This window comes from Phyllosticta capitalensis, assembly GCF_038381095.1.
Source record: "Phyllosticta capitalensis strain CBS 128856 chromosome Unknown BKA78scaffold_8, whole genome shotgun sequence".
NCBI classification, from domain to species: domain Eukaryota; kingdom Fungi; phylum Ascomycota; class Dothideomycetes; order Botryosphaeriales; family Phyllostictaceae; genus Phyllosticta; species Phyllosticta capitalensis.
In genome coordinates, this window is record NW_027117446.1 from 691,078 (window position 1) to 710,141 (window position 19,064).

The 19,064-nt window shown below is 56.2% G+C and overlaps 7 protein-coding genes across 7 annotated transcripts; 4 read left to right on the forward strand and 3 right to left on the reverse strand.

The window, feature by feature from the left end:
- Nucleotides 1-495: 495 nt before the first annotated feature.
- BKA78DRAFT_254428 (uncharacterized protein) lies at nt 496-3,785 on the forward strand (the record flags this gene model as incomplete). Its single annotated transcript, XM_066884900.1, has 2 exons — nt 496-2,952; nt 3,000-3,785. The coding sequence occupies 2 exons, from the start codon at nt 496-498 to the stop codon at nt 3,783-3,785; spliced, it is 3,243 nt and encodes a 1,080-aa protein (XP_066741809.1).
- A 4,751-nt stretch (nt 3,786-8,536) lies between these two features.
- Nucleotides 8,537-9,343, reverse strand: BKA78DRAFT_254477 (kinase-like domain-containing protein; the record flags this gene model as incomplete). The annotated part of the gene is made up of 2 exons (XM_066884905.1): nt 8,537-8,714; nt 8,763-9,343. Coding segments are annotated over 2 exons (759 nt in total), but the record flags the coding sequence as incomplete, so codon positions are not given.
- A 1,665-nt stretch (nt 9,344-11,008) lies between these two features.
- On the forward strand, nt 11,009-12,113 carry BKA78DRAFT_297627 (uncharacterized protein; the record flags this gene model as incomplete). The annotated part of the gene is made up of 2 exons (XM_066886795.1): nt 11,009-11,661; nt 11,708-12,113. 2 exons carry the CDS (start codon nt 11,009-11,011, stop codon nt 12,111-12,113), a joined length of 1,059 nt encoding a protein of 352 aa, XP_066741811.1.
- Nucleotides 12,114-12,691: 578 nt separating this feature from the next.
- BKA78DRAFT_297628 (pyridoxal phosphate-dependent transferase) lies at nt 12,692-14,296 on the forward strand (the record flags this gene model as incomplete). The annotated part of the gene is made up of 3 exons (XM_066886796.1): nt 12,692-12,779; nt 12,862-13,453; nt 13,603-14,296. The coding sequence occupies 3 exons, from the start codon at nt 12,692-12,694 to the stop codon at nt 14,294-14,296; spliced, it is 1,374 nt and encodes a 457-aa protein (XP_066741812.1).
- A 1,098-nt stretch (nt 14,297-15,394) lies between these two features.
- Nucleotides 15,395-16,838, reverse strand: BKA78DRAFT_332605 (glycosyl transferase family 90-domain-containing protein; the record flags this gene model as incomplete). The annotated part of the gene is made up of 4 exons (XM_066889998.1): nt 15,395-15,765; nt 15,813-16,329; nt 16,378-16,559; nt 16,607-16,838. 4 exons carry the CDS (start codon nt 16,836-16,838, stop codon nt 15,395-15,397), a joined length of 1,302 nt encoding a protein of 433 aa, XP_066741813.1.
- Nucleotides 16,839-16,944: 106 nt separating this feature from the next.
- BKA78DRAFT_173871 (uncharacterized protein) lies at nt 16,945-17,394 on the reverse strand. Its single transcript, XM_066883296.1, has 2 exons — nt 17,178-17,394; nt 16,945-17,108 (listed from the first exon to the last, which is right to left on the reverse strand). Exons 1-2 carry the CDS (start codon nt 17,358-17,360, stop codon nt 17,046-17,048), a joined length of 246 nt encoding a protein of 81 aa, XP_066741814.1. The 5' UTR covers nt 17,361-17,394; the 3' UTR covers nt 16,945-17,045.
- Nucleotides 17,395-18,434: 1,040 nt separating this feature from the next.
- BKA78DRAFT_254876 (uncharacterized protein) lies at nt 18,435-18,959 on the forward strand (the record flags this gene model as incomplete). Its single annotated transcript, XM_066884940.1, has 2 exons — nt 18,435-18,681; nt 18,733-18,959. The coding sequence occupies 2 exons, from the start codon at nt 18,435-18,437 to the stop codon at nt 18,957-18,959; spliced, it is 474 nt and encodes a 157-aa protein (XP_066741815.1).
- Between the last annotated feature and the right edge of the window lie 105 nt (nt 18,960-19,064).

The following is a 19,064-nucleotide window of genomic DNA, read 5'->3' on the forward strand; positions in this document are numbered from 1 at the left end:
AAGCAAGACAAAGAGCTGTCGTAGCCAAGGTACCGGAATTGGCGCAGCATTGTCCCTGAATATCAACCATCACGAAATACACTTGAATCGTCGTTCAATTCGACTTTCCATCAGACCACATGAACTGTCGACGTCGTGCTGGAACAAGCACGGACAGCAAGTTCTTAGTTGCCTCGGGTTTCAGGCATTCCACCCACCCCGCCAAAACCTGACGCAGCTTGCACACTTGCACTTTCGTCACCAACCGCTCGCGAGAATTTCAGCCTCGCCACAACCACTCGACCGCAGCCATCGAGTCACTCGCTGCCTCCAGGTACACGCCGCTTACCTAGGTTACTCTCACCTCTACGGCACTCTCAATTGTCCGGCATCGGCTACGACTTCACTGTCAGTAGTTGCCACACACAACCGCCGGCAATTTTTAGTGCTCGGCCAAAGACCCACGATCCGAGGATCCGTCTGCACTCCACAACCCTCCCGTAACACACCGTCAAGATGCCGCCAAAGAAGAAGGGCAACAAGAAGGCCCAGGACGACTGGGAAGCAGAGCTCGGCGAGACCATCGACCCCATAGCCGCGGCGACCGAGGCCGCGAAGAAGGAAGAGGCCGCACAGGATGCTGCCGAGGAAGAAGAGACGGGCGGCGGCGGCGGCCTGATGGCAGCTCTCCGCAAGAACAAGGGCAAGCGCGCCAAAAAGGGCAAAGTCAACGACTTTGTCGAGGGCGAGGACGCGTCCGCCGATGCCAGCGGCGCTGCCACGCCCCAGCAAGAGGCCGTGGACCTGACCGACAAGGCCCCGCAAGAGGCAACCTTTGACGACGAGTTTGACGAGCCGGCTAAGAAGGGCAAGGGCGGCAAAGCGCAGCAGCAGAAGCAGGCCGCCGCGCAGGATTCGGATGACGAGGGCGCCGGCGGAAAGCTCAAGTCTAAGAAGGAGAAGGAAAGGGAGAAGAAGGAGCGCGAGAAGCAGCGCAAAAAGGAAAACGCTGCCAAGAAGAAGGCCACGCAGCCAGCTGCGAAGCCTGAGCCCGCAAAGGTCGAGGAGAAGAAGGAGGAGGCTGCTGCCCCTGCTCCTGAGCCCGAGAAGCCCGCCGCTGGAGGCAAGAAGAAGAAGCTCAATCCCGCGCTTGCTGCTCTCCAAAAGCAACAGGAGGAGCGTAGGCGTCGCGAGGAGGAGATTGCTCGTCTCGAGGCCGAAGAAAAGGCTCGCCTTGAGGAAGAGGCACGCCTGGATGCTGAAGAGGAGGCAAGGAAGGCCGAGGCCAGGGCTCAGAAGAAGCAAAAGGAGAAGGAAAAGATTGAGCAGCTCAAGCGCGAGGGCAAGTACATGACCAAGGCTCAAAAGGAGGCCCAGGCGCGGGAACAGCTCCGTATGAAGCAGCTCTTGGAAACTGGTCAAGCCAAGGTTGCCGGTCTCGAGGACAAGGACGCAAAGAAGAAGCCCGTCTACGACAAGAAGAAGAAGGGCGGCAAGAAGGGTCCCCAAACTCCACCGGTCGAGGACACCAAGGCCAAGGAGGAAGAGGAGGCCCGCAAGAAGCTCGAGCAGCTCAAGATTCAGGAGCAGGAGAAGGCCGCTGCCGAAGAAAAGGCTCGCAAGGAGGCCGAGGCTAAGAAGCAAGAGGAGGACGACGACCTCGACGACTGGGAGGCGCTTGCGGACAAGGAGGACGGTGTCACCAAGGAGCCCGTCAAGGACAGCTGGGATGCTGAAACTGACGAGGAGGAAGAACAGCCGAAGAAGGCCAACGGCAAGGCTGCGGCTCCCAACGGCAAGGCGGTCGATTCCGAGTCTGAATCGGAATCCGAGTCTGACTCTGAAGATGACTCGGAGTCTGAGGAGGAGCAGACGGCCGCGCAAAAGGCAGAGGCCGAGCGCAAGGCAAAGGCTGCCGAGCGCCGGAAGCAGCAGCACGAGGCTGCCCTGGCTGCTCGTTCCAAGGAGAACCTCCGTTCGCCCATTTGCTGTATTCTCGGTCACGTCGATACCGGCAAGACCAAGCTGCTTGACAAGATTCGTTCGACCAACGTGCAAGAGGGCGAAGCTGGAGGTATTACCCAACAGATTGGTGCCACCTACTTCCCCGTCGATGCTCTCAAGAAGAAGACTGCCGTCGTCAACAAGGATGGCAAGTTTGAATTCAAGATTCCCGGTCTGCTCGTCATTGATACGCCTGGTCACGAGTCCTTCACCAACCTCCGTTCCCGTGGTTCCTCGCTCTGCAACATTGCTATTCTTGTCGTCGATATCATGCACGGTCTCGAGCCGCAGACGATCGAATCGATCAGGCTGTTGCGTGAGAAGAAGACGCCCTTTATCGTCGCTCTCAACAAGATTGACCGTCTGTACGGCTGGAAGAAGATTGACAACAACGGCTTCAAGGAGTCGCTTTCTTTCCAGGGCAAGGCTGTCCAAAGCGAATTCCGCGACCGTCTCGAGAAGACCAAGCTCGCCTTTGCCGAGCAAGGTTTCAACTCGGAGCTCTTTTACGAGAACAAGTCGCTGGCCAAGAACGTCTCGCTCGTGCCCACGTCGGCGCACACTGGCGAGGGTATTCCCGACATGATCAGGCTCATCACCTCGCTGACCCAGGAGCGCATGACCAACAGCCTGATGTACCTGTCCGAGGTCGAGGCCACCGTTTTGGAAGTCAAGGTCGTCGAGGGTCTCGGTACCACCATTGATGTCATTCTTTCCAACGGTGTCTTGCGCGAAGGCGACAGGATAGTACTTTGCGGTACTCAGGGCGCTATATGCACCAATATCCGTGCGCTGTTGACTCCAGCTGAGATGAAGGAGCTGCGTGTCAAGTCGCAGTATGTGCACAACAAGGAAATCAAGGCTGCTATGGGTGTCAAGATTTCGGCCGATGGCCTCGAGAACGCCATTGCCGGTTCCCGCCTCATGGTCGTTGGACCTGACGACGACGAGGAAGATCTCGAGGAAGAGGTGAGTGCCACACAGGTTATACTGAGCGATTTGCTAATCCTATCCAGGTCATGGGTGATCTTGAGAACCTGCTGTCGCGCATCTCCAAGACTGGCCGCGGTGTCAGCGTGCAGGCATCGACGCTGGGATCGCTCGAGGCGCTGCTCGAGTTCCTCAAGCAGAGCAAGATCCCCGTCGCCAACATCTCCATCGGTCCCGTCTTCAAGCGCGACGTGATGCAGTGCGGTGTGATGCTTGAAAAGGCCAAGGAGTACGCCGTCATGCTCTGTTTCGACGTGCGCGTCGACAAGGAAGCGCGCGAGTACGCCGAAGCCAACGGCATCAAGATCTTCGAGGCCGACATCATCTACCACCTGTTTGACAACTTTGTCGCGCACATGAAGCAGCTCGAGGAGCAGCGCAAGGAGGAATCCAAAATGTCGGCCGTCTTCCCCTGCGTGCTGCGCCCCGTCGCCGTCTTCAACAAGCGCGAGCCCATCGTCGTCGGCGTCGACGTCATCGAGGGCAACCTGCGCGTGTTGACGCCCATCTGCGCCGTCAAGGAGGACCCGACGACCAAGCAAAAGATCTTTGTCGAGCTGGGCCGCGTCGCATCCATCGAGCGCGACCACAAGCAGCTCCAGATTTGCAAAAAGGGCCAGCCCAGCGTGGCGGTCAAGATTGAGGGCTCCAACCAGCCCCTCTACGGCCGCCACCTCGAGGAGAAGGATATCCTCTACTCGCACATTTCGCGCAAGAGCATCGACACGCTGAAGGAGTTTTACCGCTCCGACGTCTCGATGGACGAGTGGGCCCTCATCAAGAAGCTCAAGCCCGTCTTTGACATTCCTTGAGCGACTCAACACTCGGCACATGACGCCGAGCGAGCGGTGACGAGACGATGGCGTTGTATCTCGGGAGGAAGAAGGAGACGAGTGGGTAGACGGAGGGAGGGGCGAGCATGCAACAACGCGGAGGAAGTAAAGCACGCGGTCGAGTCGGTCGAGCACAAAAAAAACTCTGCACCTACCTACCTACATAGCCATCTATCACATTGGCCCTTTGCTTCGGTTTGTTGGTTGTCCACCTGCATCGATTGGACGGGGGAGGAGGGAGAGAAGGAGAGCGAGCGTGGCAAAACAAAAATCGCACCACCTAGTGGCCCTTTGTGTATCGTTATTCGTTCATATCGGATTCTGTCGTTGGCTTGCTTGTTCCTCCTTGCTGTCGTCCCGTCGACTGGACGTGGCATATGCGTCTACGTTGTGTGTGTGAGATGAACATGCTTGGAAAAAACATGCCTTTGTGTTTCGTCCAGTAGGTCCCGGTTGCTAAGATGGCTTTTGTTGCTGCGTGCCTGCCTGCCTGTCTAAACAGGCAACAACCATCGTCATCGCCAAACCCGATCTTGGCACGTAACGTACGCGCTTGGAGTCTTCGTATACCCCTGACACATCTCCCCGTGGGCATGTTGCGTAGTGCTCGTCACGGTAGGTAGCCGGCAGGTAGGTTGGCGAGGGGTCAGGGGTTGGTGCGCAGGTGAACGGGCAGTGTTGATTCTCAATTCTCGATTCTTGTCAATGACCACCGGGAGGTATCGTCGTTACGCGTCATCATTGCGGAACTTTGAAGATAGAGCGCAGCGCTGGTAACGACCTCTGCTGCTCCCCTGCCCTTCCTCTGCTCAAGTGGCAGACAATCCCAATTCAAATCAAGCAAGCAGGAGAGGACACAAGCAGTATCACCTTGGAGATTGCACTTCAGGAACGCTGAAGTGACTCCCGGGACTGCTCTGAGGTCGCAGCAGAACCAGGAGGGAGGCGGGTTTTTATACGCTGAAATCCGGACACTTGGCGCGTGAGGTGATGCTGGGCAGGAGTCACGGGTCGCCGCTTCCAAGTCTGGGCTCTTCGTCGCTGTATAAATACCAGCCTGCTGGAGGTGCTGATGTGGCATCCACAGATTGCCCTGGCTTGGCCTGGCGCAAAAAAGGACGCAAAGAAGCGTAGACTGTGGCCTCCTTCGCTTCGTGACCTCTACGATTTTACTTTTGCTTTTGTTTGTGAGTCTTTCAATTCCTTTCCCCCTGCCTCTTTCCCGATCCATCTTGGCAGAGCATCATCAAGAGGTGATGATGGTGCATCAGAACGGCCCCGGCAGAAGCAGTCGACGTGTGTGGATGATTCGAAAGAGACAAAGACAGTGGAACTGATGCAGCGCTTTTCCAGCAGTGTGATTCTCCCCTTCCGCTTTCATTTTTCTGCGAAACGTTGGGAGTGGTGCTTGAGCGGATGGGCCGTGGAGAAGGAAGGAGGTTTTTATACGTACTCAGAGCCTTGGAAGTGGATAAGGAGGTAGGGGGAGATGTGGCATATGGTATGCGGCAGTCATGTGCATGAGGCGAGTGAGTGAACGAAGCTAATGCCCATGATCAAGACTTTTAACGACGTGAGATACCGGCCATCATCATCATGATACAGAGATACGACAACGACCCCGAGATACGTATATTTCGCACGGCTGGCCGGCTGCCAGCCCAGCACAAGCAGTCAGCAACGCGCGAAAGGAGAGAAGGAGACAAAGACAGTGCGGAGCTTGAGGAACCTATTCCAGCAGTGATTCCCTGGCACTCACGAGGAAAGAAAGAGACCAAGACAGTGTGGAATTTCTTCACCGCTTCTCCAGCAGTGATATCCTCGCCACTGGTATATTTTCGAAAGGCTGGGAGCGGTGCTTGAGCGGGTGTACTATGGAGCAGGGAGACCGATATTTATGTGTGCTCGGAGCCTTTGAGGTGGATGGAGGAGATAGGGGGAGGTGTGGCACGTGGTATGTGGCGGTCATTTGTATAAGGTGAGTGAGTGAGCGGGCCAGCGGCACATGAGGCCAACATGCTAACCAAATCCAAGACAATTGCTAACAACACAAGATACTAACCATCACCATCATGACACACAGAAACGACAAGAAACGAGGGGCACGTTTTCTCTTACGGGCCCGCAGAAGCAGTCGGCGCGCACAAGTAGCCGAAAACACAGACAAGAGACAAGAACAGTAAAGCCCAAAATCGATCCTTAGGTTCCAGCAGTGGTCATGCTTTGCCAGAAATTGATTGTTTTGAAGAGGCTAGAAGCGCTGCTTGAAGATAGATTGTGAGAAGAGGGAGGATTTATTTATACGTGCGAATAGACAAGGACGGAGAAGGGGAAAGGGGATAAGGCACGCGTGGTGGCTATGCGTATCCTGACAAGAAGATACAAATGACCTAGTGAATGGCGCGTGATACTAGCTCTGAAGTAGGACAACCCATAATTTGCAGACCAAATCCAAGAAATTCGCCAACGATACGAGACACAAGTCGCCATCATCATGAAATCAAGACAGTACAAGAATCAAGGGAAAAGAGATGCGGTCGTTTTGGACAGCTGGCTACCAGCCCAACAGAAGTGATGGGCGCGCATGGAAAAGAACAGAAAACAAAAACAGTTGAATGCTCTGTTCGGGTGGAGAAGCTTTGGTTGCTTTGCCGAAAGCTGGAAGCCGAGTCTGGAGTTGGATTGCGAGGAGAGAGAGGAGGGTTTTATACTCAAAGGAGGAGATGAGGGAAAAGAGAAATGTGGGAGAACCCGTGGAGTTCACGCGGATACCAGCATTCGGAGGCAAGTGACTCAGTGAGTGACGCATGCCGCTGGGTCTGTAGGACATCTCATAAGCGTTCCAAAGCAGACATCATCTTCAACGACATGATGTACTACTGATCATCAGCATCATCGTACAAACAAGCGAGGGTCCAGGGGAAAGTAGATGCGGTCAGTTTGCACGGCCAGCTGGCTAACAGCCCGGCAAAAGCAGTCGACTTGGGCTCAAGGAGCCGAAGACAAAGACAGTAGGAAACTGTGACATGAAAGTCTCCAGCAGTCACCCTTAGAAGAGTTTCATCGCCCTGCGAGAAGCTGGAAACAGTGTTGGAGATGAATTGCGACGAGAGGGAGGAGGGAGGTATTTATACATTTGAGAAGAGAAGGACAGGCAGAAGAGAAGAGGTTTGAGCACGTGGCGGCCACGTCCATACTCACGAGGCAAGGCGAACAGGAGTCATGTGGAGCTCCGCAGCAACAGGTTCCATATGAAGACCAAAAGCAAAGGAAGTCGTCAATGACGTGAGGGGATGGTCGTCAGCATCGTGTACAAAGACGCGACAAGGGCCAAGGAAGCGGTGGATTTGCAAGGCTAGCCGCCAGACCAGCGGCAACAGTATGCTCGCGCAGAGGTGGAAGAGGCAGACGACAGTGGATATCTGCCATTGTCTTCAGCAGTGAGATGTATCCGAAATCCGGGATTCCACAAAAGAGGTGGAGTGAGTAGCTGCAGAGAAGATTTCATTCCAGAAGAGGAAGAGGCATTTGTACGTGAGGAAAGAAGGCACAGAAGACCGGGAGGAGGGCACGTGGAGGGCACATGAAGAAAGAGTGACGCGTGACAGTAAGGAGGCAGCAAGCAGCCCGAGTCAGACATGACCCATGCTTATTGAAAGACGGGGAAACAAGCCACGAATGTTTGCGACATCTGCCTATCTAACCGTCAACGTAATTCTATGGGTGCCATCACGTCATGATCATGCTGTGCGCTTCGTCAAATGATGCGTGTCAAGCCCACTCACTAGAGGAGAGAAAGAGGGGGAGGGAAATGTCAAAATGGAAACCAAGGGGAAGTGGATAATGTATGGATGAGTGGGTGAGTAAGCGATCCCAGAAGAGGACAGAAGACAAGAGCACCAAAGACGAACGAAAGAAAGTGGTAATTGCAAGGGGTCGGGGTATCGAATCAAAACACATCTCGCCACCAAAAAGCAGCAACCAGAAATCTAAGACCAAAAAGGACGTAAAACGCATCTGCCGAGAGACAAAGAAAAGCGAAGACAACAACAGTGGAACAAACGTTAGACGAGGGAAAACGTATGTAGCGAGACGAGACGGGGCGAGAAAATGCATCACGGCAACAAGCCAACCAACAAAACCAACCAACCATAAGCCTTTCAAAAAGAAATCAAACTCCCTCTCACACTGATGTCGTCCACCCCTGCCGTCCCGGTACTAACGCCGCGCCATCGCGTGGGCTGTTGGCCGTTGCTGTTCTGGCCATTGTTGCTGCGGCCCTGCCCCTGAGCACTCCCACTACTACTACTCTGCAACGGCGCAAGGCTAGGACGGGTCTCCAACCCCCCTGCCCCTGCTACACCAACAACCCCTGTCCCTGCGCCACTCCTAACACCACCACTGCTACCACCGCCATGGGAAGTGGCACCGTCGAAGCTCCTCCGCCGCCTCACCGACCGCGTCTCGTCCAGCCGCCGCATGGCAAGCGCGAGCTGTTTGCTCTTGGGCCGGCGGTTGCCCTCCGGCGCCATCATCGCCCCGACAAACCCCAGCACTTGGTACTCGGCTGCCTCGTCCTCCTTGCGGTTTTCCAAGCTAGCCGTCGTGGTCCCGCCGCCGGTGCCAATGCCGGCCCCGCTCAGCCCTGCTATTCCCGCATCTGCAGACGCTTTTGTCTCGGCAGCGACGGCGGCGGCGGCAGAGGCAGAGGCGCGTGAGCTCAGTTGCGCCAGGTGCTTGCGCCAGCTGGCTGCGCGGTCGAGGTTGGCGTGGAAGCTGGGGTCACGGGAAAAGTGCGAGCGGTAGGAGCGCAGGTTCGACGTCGTCTGGCCCTTGACGACGCTCAGCATCTCGAGCGCGACACAGCCGAGCGAAAAGACGTCGGCTGACGCGCGGTAGCGGTGCGGGCTGCCGCTGCTCGACGTGTACTGGCCGTGAAAGTGCTGAGCTTGCGACGCGGAGCGCGAGCGAGCAACAATTTCAGGAGCGGCGTAGATGTAGGCGGCGTCGGTCAGGGGCCTGATGGTGTTGGGGGAGGGAGGCGGGCTGAGTGAGGATCGTGGAGGCGAGCCAGGCGGAGACGAGGAGCGGTCGGTGTAGATTCCAAAGGTGGAGAAGAAGATGCGTTGGCCGTCGAGGAGAATCTTTGTTGGCCGGACCGACTGGTGAGTGAGGTCGTTGGCGTGGATATAAGACAGGGCGTGGGTCAAGTCGTTGATCCAGCTGAGCAACAGACCAGGCCGCGTCGAGGCCATCGGATGCTGAAGATAGTCGTCCAAAGTTGCTGGAGCCTGCGGTGTCAATATGGCGATTGTGCCTGCCTGACTGTACGAGCAGACTAATTTGGCAATATTTGGATGTTCCAAAGACTTGAATTTTTGAATTTTGGCGAGCAGACCCAGCTTTTCTGCATGACGGGATACGCTGAATTGTTTGCGAATGTAGACTCGCGAGCTGTCGTCTCCGTACCAGCGCACTCTTTCCAGAGATTTTCCATCTTGACTCGGGGACTGGGATACCACTTGGAGCGGGGCCATCTCGCGGGAGGTCAACTCGACGTGATTCCCATTTTGTGGCAGCTCGCGCGCCATGACGCGCCACTGATTGTCGACCACCTTTTTCGGGTTCGACGCAATACCCTCTAGATCGGCTTCGCCAAAGGGCAGCTTGTGGTCCTCGAGCCAGTAGAAGCTGGCGCGGCGCCAGGCTGCAATGTCGTCGCACATGAGGAAGAGCAGGGCAGTTTTGGAGTTGCCCAGAGCCCAAGTGTAGGCACGTTGGCCGGTCGAACGCTCCCATCCCTGACGGCTGATGAGGGTTGGCGCGTCTCGATGAACATATTGCTTCTCGAGAGCTGGGGTGATGATTGCGTTGGCCAAGGGAGCGAGGTTGACGAATGCGAGTCCGCCGTCGCGGAAGGGATTTGGGGTAGGGGCGGAGAGGGCCTCGGCAGGTCTATTTGGTTTGTCGTCGGAGGGGGAGACGGGGCTCAAGGGGGCAGGAGAGGACATTGCTATGAAGTTTGGCTTGGCGCCGTTGCGAGGCTGGGGTGCGGCGGGGGGAGTTGGAGTAGGGCAACGGCTGGTCGAAGGTGTGACGCTGCGACTGAGCGAGGGCGGAGTGGGACATGGCAGAATTGGGGGAGGCGAGCTGACGGACGAGGGAGAGGCGGGTAAGCTGAGGGAGACGCTGCTGGCCCAGGGGTTGCGGTTGTTGGTCGTCGGGGTCATGGATCGACTGGCCGAGGAGGAAGACGAGGCAGTGCTGGGGGAGGGCGTGGAGCGCGGCCAATCCCAGGCGCGGTCGTCGTGGAAATTGGCGACTGACATGGTCTGGTGGAGAAAAGGGTGCTTGTTTGTCGAGTTGTTTGGGGAGGTGGACCAGCCCGGGAGGAAGGGCGATGCTTGCATGGTGGGTGAGGATCACGAGTCTTGAGGAAACAGAAAGACATGGTGGGAGAGCAGCAGTAGACTTGGTTAAAGAAAAGGACGCAGAGGCCCAAGGTTGGGCGGGAAGGGCGTATTATTGGAGTTTTTGAATGCTTTGCTGGCAACAAGATGCAATGCTGCCAGAGAGCGAGTGATGAAGAGGCCGGGGCTGCATTGTTACGTGGTCGCGCTGCACTCGAGCATGCGTGCCATGGTCGGTACGACGGTGGCTTATCGACTGCGATGCGAACTGTAGCCAGGGTGTTGTAGCCGCTGGCGCTCGGGTTGCTGTTTTCTGTCATGTCCGTCAGCAGAAAATCAGATGGCGATATGGAAAAGATGTTGTTGGACATGAAAAAGGAAAGCGTGAGACATGATGCGACGCACTTGAGGCTCGCTCACCCCCGTCTCGCAACTCCAAGACTCTCCACCACCACCGACCAAGCCCGATGCGTCTTCATGCTGCATCCCACGTTGGTACTACCAATTCTCCACCCGAATAAAAGAAACAACCGTCCCGCCCATGTCCGCCGCCCGGCCTCCGCGTCGCACCTCGAGTCTCAACCGCCGTCATGCTACTACAGCCGTGACATGATTCTTCCCTCGGTCACGCTACCATGACCTGTCTTCCAAGTCTGCCTGGTCCTTGAAAGTTCTTCCTGCCTTAGACTACACCACTCCTCCTTTAATCAACAAGGCTTCTGTTCCCCTTTCGCCCAAGCTGCTGGCAGCCCTTTCTATCCTCAGTCGCTCTGTATTCGTCCAAGAGATACGATGCGGCTGCGGTCCGCCCTCTTCGGCGGCCTCCTAATACTCGGACATGCAGCCGCCTTTTCGCCCCCGCATCACGGCTTCTCCGACTTGATCAAGAGGGATTTCATCCAAAAGGAAATGAACCGTTGGATGATTGAGTTTCTCCACATCGACCCAGAGGCAGAACAAGCACAAGATGCTCCTCCAGCAAAGAGGCAGGCCCCCCAGAATGCCACGGCCAACATTCCCCAGCAATTCGAGCTCGACACCAAGGCAGCCTGCGACACGGCCATGATGAAGATGGCCATGCGCAACATCGACCCCTCTGGTCTCGCCGTGTGCTACAACCTGCCCGTCTTTGACAACTCGACCGGTCGCTTCCAGGCAGAGCTGCGCCTGTACAATGTCACCGCTCCGTTTGATCCGTGGACTGGAACAGAGGCAAAGAGCATCAGCATGACGCTGTCGTACACCGATGCCACGGTCCAGGAGCAGACGGATCGCAACTCCAACGCCGCCAAACGGGACATTGCCTTGCCCTTGTCGTGGCCGCCCATCAAACAGGTCGAGGTTGGACAGTCGCTGTCACGCCGGGCGAACGGACCAGAGCAGATCAAGGTCATCACCTACGTCGGCCAGATCAACAGCAATTCCATCACCCAGGCAAAGAGCTCGTAAGTGGTAGCCAAATATCGCCAAACATCACCTGACAACAGACAGCGACGACCTCAAGAGATGTCTCACCCCAAGAGTCAACGTCACAGCCCGACGCCCGGTCGATAACAAGGTCGTCTCGTCGGATCTCTCGGTCGACAAAGCCTCGTTCCTGACGGGCGTCTTTTCCGACCGCTCCGCCGGCAACGAAACCATTTCGGGCGAGCAAGCCGCCATTGTCGCCAACTCCATCTCCTTCATCATGCCGGGGCAGCGCCTGGCTCCACTGCAGGTCCCAGGCATCACAATCCCTCTTCCCCTACTGACTCCGGTCGGGCTCGTCGTCACGTTAATCTGGACCGTTGCCTTTGTCTTGACGGTCGCCTACGGTACATATAATCGCATCCGATTCCGAGAGCAGTACCGCCGCCGGATCAAGATGCAAGAGGCCAGCAGCTTTTCGCGCATCTGAGCGAGGTTTTTTTGATAAATGCATTGTTGTTTTGCACGAGCTTTTGTTGATCAAACATGCTGTCCAGACCACTCTCACTCTCCCCTTGGCTGACGGAGGATGGAAAGGCAAGTTAGCCGAGCAATGCATTTTCCCGTCAAGCTGATTTTTGGATGACTCGTTGCGGCTCGCCCGCTTTTCGTGATTTGATGTCTTGAAGATATTTTGGTTTGGCCAATGATGGATTGTCGGAATAGGAATTCGGACGCGCCGCCCTACCCGGACCCTGACATGGTGCTCCCCGCGCGGAGATGGTGGCTTGAACCGTCGACAACCGCAACGCCCTTGCTTTTACAACGTCGACTCATCAAGCAGCATCAATTGACTCACTCACGATAGATTGAGAACAGCATTGGGTTTAAAAACTGCCAATTCTACGCTGAACGACATTCAATTGCCTATCAGCGTCAGTCTGCAGTCAGTCAGCCATCTGTGTCACTGCCCCCACTTTATCTACAGCTAGAGCTTCAGCTCAACTCCATCCACCAACACTTTACCATCTCACTCGACATTGGGAACAATTGCAGGGTACAGACACAATGGGCGAGCTCTCCAACCACTCGGCCTTTGGCCACAAGCTCCTCAAGGACTTTATGTTCGCCGACGACTACTTGAACCTCAACCAAGGTAGGCACATCGGTACCCACCTCGCCCAGACGGGCGGATCCCCCACCACAACGCCTCCACGATGCTAACCAGCTCCCCACAGGCTCATACGGCGTGCTTCCGCGCGCCGTCCACGCGCAGCGCCTCTCGTACCTCTCCGACATGGAAGCGCGTCCGGACCCATTCCTGCGGCAGGACTTCCCCAAGCTGCTTCGCGAATCGCGGGAGGCGCTGGCGCAGCTGCTCAATGCCCCGGTCGACTCGCTCGTGCTGGTGCCAAACGCGACGACGGGCGTCAACACGGTGCTGCGCAGCCTGGTCTACGCGCCCGGCGACGCCATTGTCTACTTTGGCTGCAACTACGGCGCGTGCCAGAACACGGTGCGCTACCTCGAGGAGAGCACCGCTGTGCGCGGCGTCCGCGTCGAGGTGCGCTACCCCGAGAGCGACGAGGCCATCGTGGGGAGGTTCAAGGAAACGGTTGCGAAGCTGAAGAAAGAGGGCAGCCGTCCTGTTGCGGCGCTGTTTGATGCCGTGGTGAGCATGCCCGGTGTCAGGTTTCCGTTTGAGGCCGTTGCGCAGGTTTGTAGGGAGGAGGGCGTGCTGAGTGTCATTGATGGCGCGCATGGCGTCGGCATGATTGAGTTGGATTTGACGGCGTTGGATCCGGACTTTTTCGTTAGCAATTGCCACAAGTATGGCCCCCCCCCCCCCCCCTCTCTTTGTCTCCTTTCTGCCCTACCCCATCCCTTCCCCCTGTCGTATCCCCCTGACCCCTCGTTCTGTACCCTTCTTTCTTCCATTCCTTCTCTCCAACCAACAACTCCAACTAACCACCTTCCAGATGGCTCATGACCCCCCGCGGCTCCTGCGTCATGTACGCCTCACCGCGAGTCCACCACCTGATCCGGTCCACGCTCCCCACCTCGCACGGCTACGTCCCTCCGCCCTCGTCGACGCAAAAATGCAAAATCCTGCCCGCCCTCTACCCCACGCACCCGACCTTCGCCTCCGCCTTCGAGCTGCCGGGCACGACGGATCCAACGCCGTACCTGTGCGTCCAAGCCGCGCTGGCCTACCGCAAGACACTCGGCGGCGAGTCCGCCATCCGGGCCTACATGCACGACGTGGCCCGCGACGGCGGCGCCGCGCTGGCGGAGCGGCTGGGCACGCGCGTCATGAGCAACGCGGCGCTCAACAGCTCGGGCGTCGACTCGCTGGGCGCGTGCCCCTTCGCCAACGTGCTGCTCCCGCTGAGCACGGCCAAGTGCGCAGAGGCGGGGGCGAAGCGGCTGGGACGCGACGACGCGGTGGACGGCGCGAGTGCGAGCGCGGGCGTGCTGAAGTGGGTCAGCGAGGAGGTTGTCAGGGTGGGCAAGACGTTTGTGGCCGTGGTCGAGTATGGCGATGGGTGGTGGGCGCGCATGAGCGGGAGCGTGTTTTTGGAGGCGGGGGATTTGGAGGGCGTTGCGGGGGTGTTGGAGCATGTGTGCAAGAGGGCCGAGGCGGGCGAGTGGGTTGCTGTGCTTGAGGGGTGATGGGAGTGGATGAGTTGGTAGATGGGATGGGAAGGAGGGAGGTAATGGATGGTGCATGGGCAGCATTGGCGGAAGATGGCATCTTGATGCCATCATCGGGTGGATCTTTTCTATCGACATTTTTCTGGCTTTCTGCAATCACCATCAAAGGGGAGGGGAGGGGTCGCAGCAATTTGAACACGAGGAGACAGCTGGAAGGCCAAATGCGCAGGGCCCACGGCACCGCTGCAACACGACACGGCAAGACCATTTCAGAGACAAGAGAAGGCACGATAGCATCCAAAAGACCAAAGAAAGACTCGGCACTTTTCATCTTTTTTGAATTGGCTTCTACGAGTTGACCGCGTGAAACACTACTTTTCTGACAAACTTTTAGAGGCCCCCATCATTGGGAAAAAGGGAGGCAAAGGAGAAAGCAAAGACGACACCCGACACCGCAAGGGGTATATTCGATTCGCCAGCCGTCTAGTGGGAAAGAGGTAGGTTTAGGAAGGGAGGGGATCTAGCGCGCGAAATAAAAGCAGCCAACCGAATGCTTTTTCAAAACTCGACAAGCCAACCGTAAACGCAGAAACGCCGATGACCGTCTATCGCGTCTGAAAGGTATGGTGGGTGTGGTGGTGTGGTGTATTAACAAGGCGTCAAAGGCAGCCTGCGGCGTGCCAGGAAGTCGGGTATCGAGATCCAGTCAGCCATCATGGTGCTCGCAAGATGCTGGTCCGCGAATCTCGAGCCATGATGAGGATCATATCCGGAGCGTCGGATTCAGCTCGACGGCTCAAGCCGGCGGTTCGGAAAACGGGCGGGTGTTTCTCGAAGGACCAGAGACATACGGCGTTGTGGCACGCGACATGTCGTCAATCTGGCGTCAGGTTGCTCCGAAAGGGGGAGGAGAGAGCCGCGGTGGATCGAGGGTTACAAGGAATTGAAGGAATTAGTCGCCCTTTTCCTTCTTTTTCTTCTTCTCCTCCTCCTCTTCCTTTTGCAATCGATCGGCCGGGTCCTTCCAAGGATTGGAATCATAAATGTCGAGGAGCCTGGAGACCGTTAGTGGTGTGTTCGTTGAGTGAGACGGCCTGACCCGCCGCTTGCTACAACTTACACGTAGGTTTCGAACGGCATTCCACGGGGATGTCCGTAGCCGTCCGAGAACTCGGGCTCGAAGCTGATTTCTCTCCACGCCTTGAACAGCTTCCGCCAGTAGCAGGCCTGGGCTGCGGGCGTCAGGTAGCGGTCGCGGAACATTTCGACGCTGTTGTCGGCCACTTGCTCCGCAAACTCGGGGCTCGCGAGCAGCGTCTGCACCTTTTCTTCCAGATCGCTAAAATCGTACTTGACGGGAAGGTAGTTTTGCCTCGGGCCGCTGGGGATCAGCAGCGCGTGGTGCGGCTCAATCCACTTGAGGTCGGGAATAATGACGACAGAGTGGCAGTTTTGCAAGTACTTGAGGCGGCCAGAGTATGAACGACCTGTAGACTGTGAGCGTGGATCGAGCTTTCATGAGCCAAGTACTAACCTTCGGTGTGCAACAAAAACTTCCAGTTGCAGTGGTCTGGCATGTCGACAAACTTCTTTTCGCGCTCCGGGTCTGCCCAGTCAAACGGCACAATGTCTGACCAGGATTTGTGTTCCCATTGCTCGACAAGCTTTTTCCGCTGCTCAGTCATGGGTGCCCCGCGCCACAAAACCTTCTCCTTCTTCTCCTGAAAAGGCACGCCCCGCTCCCGCAACCCCATTTGAAATCGCACGTCACTGTACTCGCCGATAGGCGATGTTGGCCACGACCAGTAGCCAAAGTCGGGCATGATCCAGACATTTTCCCAATCAGGCTTGCGCGTAAAGCCCCAAATCGGCGGCTTCCTGTTTGTTTCCATCCTCTCGTAAACAATGTCCTCGACGCAGAAGGTGAATTCGATGTTGGGGATGGGTCCAGTGTATGCGGTAATGGCGCGGTTGATTGACTGCAGGGTAGCGAGAGACCGCTCACGGAAATCACGACGATATGTACAGCCCTTGGCCTCGATGATGTACAGCTGCAGAGCCGTTAGTTACCACTCTGGGCACGAGACTTGAAAGCGCACCTGATGGTCGTAGATCATGGCCCTGACGACAGCTCTGTCGCGCCATTCCAAGTTGAGTTCTCCTGCAGTAATGGGTCCATTTCTCCTCATATAACTGGCTGCTTGGTCTATCTCGTGCCAGAGGCCGGGAAAGGCAATGTCGCACTGGGCCTCGTTCAAACCGTAGTTGCGCACATCGCGCGCTACGTTTATTAGTTTCCACATTGAAATGATGTAGGAATTGTATTACCTGGGTGGAAGCGCCAATCATCTGGAGACTCAGTCTCGACAAACTCGGGCTCAAAGCCCACAGACAGAGGCTCGCTCTTGTTGTCGGCGGCGAGAGTGTCGTAGAATTCTTGCTGCTCTTCGGGCAACAGTGGTTGAGGGGTTTCGACTTGGAGTGAATGCTGGAGGGCGAAGAAAAGGAGAACGACGAGGACGCAGGAAGCGATTATGACGCGGTGGGAGGTCGTTATCATGGCGGCAGGGCAAATTAAGCGCCGCTCATGGAGCAGCGGTCGACGGGAGCCAGAGTTGCAGGGAGTTGGACAAGCAGCAAGAGGCTGGCTCTGGGCAAAGGTTGTTCGTGACAAGACTTGGTGAAAATAGGATCGAAGCAAGCCCGACACTGAGAGGTGGTAGCTGGGCGCGCGGCGGGCCTGAGCATTGGGAGGCCAGAGGGCCAGCTACTGATGTGCGGCGTCATTCCCCAAACGACATGTTTCGAGGTGATCGACCGGGCAGGGTTTCTGTCGCAAGGCTGCTGCTCAGCGACTGTAACTGGGTGACGGCAGCGGGCCAAGACTTGTGCGAGGTACTGTCTGTATGTCTGTATCCACTGGTTGCGCGTCGTCTGCGAGGCGGCGCGTCCGCTCCCCCATGATTGTGCTGAGCTGACTGCTGTGAGTGTCGCGGGCCTGAGAGCTGCCAGACGCGGCGGTGGACAGACGCACACAGTGGAGCACCAGCGTGGAGTAGGGGATATGCCAAGACTCCGTCATTCGGCGGAAGATTGTATCTCCGCGCCACTCTTCACCGCCCGCGGCAGGCTGTCCGTCTCTTGTCCTTCTCTCCACCATCATCACCTCGTTTATGCGACCAATCTATCATAGGCTGCCTGGCGGTGCATCGCCTCACCTCTGCTCGCTTCGAACGACAACCTTTTCCCGTCTATTAATAACCCAGCTCTGCATCACCAATAACAAGCTCCCTGGCATAGCCCTCCCTCACACTGCAGCATTACCACAGACCTGGAACCCAAAGGCCAAGACGTTAACCTTCCCCGCAGCTTTACTTCAAACTTCATCCTCCAAATCATCAACATCGTCGCCGACACGAAGAGATTCAGTGCAACCTGCCATTGTAAGCTGACATTGCAACCGCGACGCAAGACTTGATTGATCGTCTCTCTACGAACCCAGCCACGCCCAAAGCAGAGCTGCATCACCCAATCACCAGGCAAGCACTTAGCCTAAGCTTGCCGTAGCTCTCATCTCCAAAGTCAAAACAAGTGGCCCGACAAAAGGTTCGGGTACTGCCGGAAGCAAGGTTGATTTTCACTGTCAACCTTTTTCCAAAGATCAACAAGTGGCGCGCTGACCATGGCATCTCCGGAAAACACTTTGGATCTTTGAAAGACGGCGAACAAGAGACGTCGAAAAGGCAAAGAGACTTGGCTTCATCAACGCAATATACAACCTGGTCCGTGCACCGCTTGCAGCGGGATCTCCGCAGTGGCACTGTACCACTTCATCCAGCTTGTTTGGCACGTCCACAACGCGCGAGTTGCGCCATATGCTAACCTTTTCAGTCCGAGGATAGCTGTTCAGCTGATCTTTTGTCAACACCCAACCTGCGCTGTGACTTCAACCTCGTAAACAATCCCAGAGCCGCCGAGTTGCCGAAAGTCTACCAAGCCACCCGGAGTACCAGGACTTGTGTTCGGAGGCCTCTTGTCATGTTTTCAAATTGCTATTCATATCTTCTGCCATATTTAAGACTATTCTCTCTGCACCTTCCGCGATACTTTGCTGATATCAACGCCAATCTACTCCACCAAAGTCACTTCCTCCACCATGAAGTTCGCCACCGCCCTCGTCACTGGCCTCGTCTCGATGGCCTCTGTGGCCTCTGGTCGCATCACCGGAATAACCCTTCCCACCAAGATTGGAGTCAACGAGGTCTTCAACATTACCGTCAAATCCGAAAATTACATCCAATCCATTGCCGACATTGCATTTGCATTTGGCATCATCGAGCCGCAGTACGCCACACCTGGAACTCTTGGCATGTACCTCGTCTCCGAGTCGTTTCTCGGACCAAGTGAGTAGACTGAACTGCAAGCTTACAGTTACGACTGTCTGACTCTCACAGGCTTCTCCAATCAAATCAGCGACTTTATCATTCCTGTTGGTCCTATCCCAGACTACGTTCCCAAGGGTCAGACGGTCTTTTCAGCGGCTCTCTTTTCTCTTCTTGGCTCTCGCTTCACTCCCACCACTCTCATCTACAATGCCACCGTCGAAATTGCAGAGCACACGGACTACTCGCAGACAATCACCACTACCATTCCTCTGACCTTTAGCTACTTCCCTAGTTGAGAGAAAAGGGGTTGTGGAGAGGATCATAATATCTAATGAATCTAATGTTTTCAAACTACTATTCTTGACTCTTTCCCTAGTCCTGAATTGCTGTCTGGTAAGCTC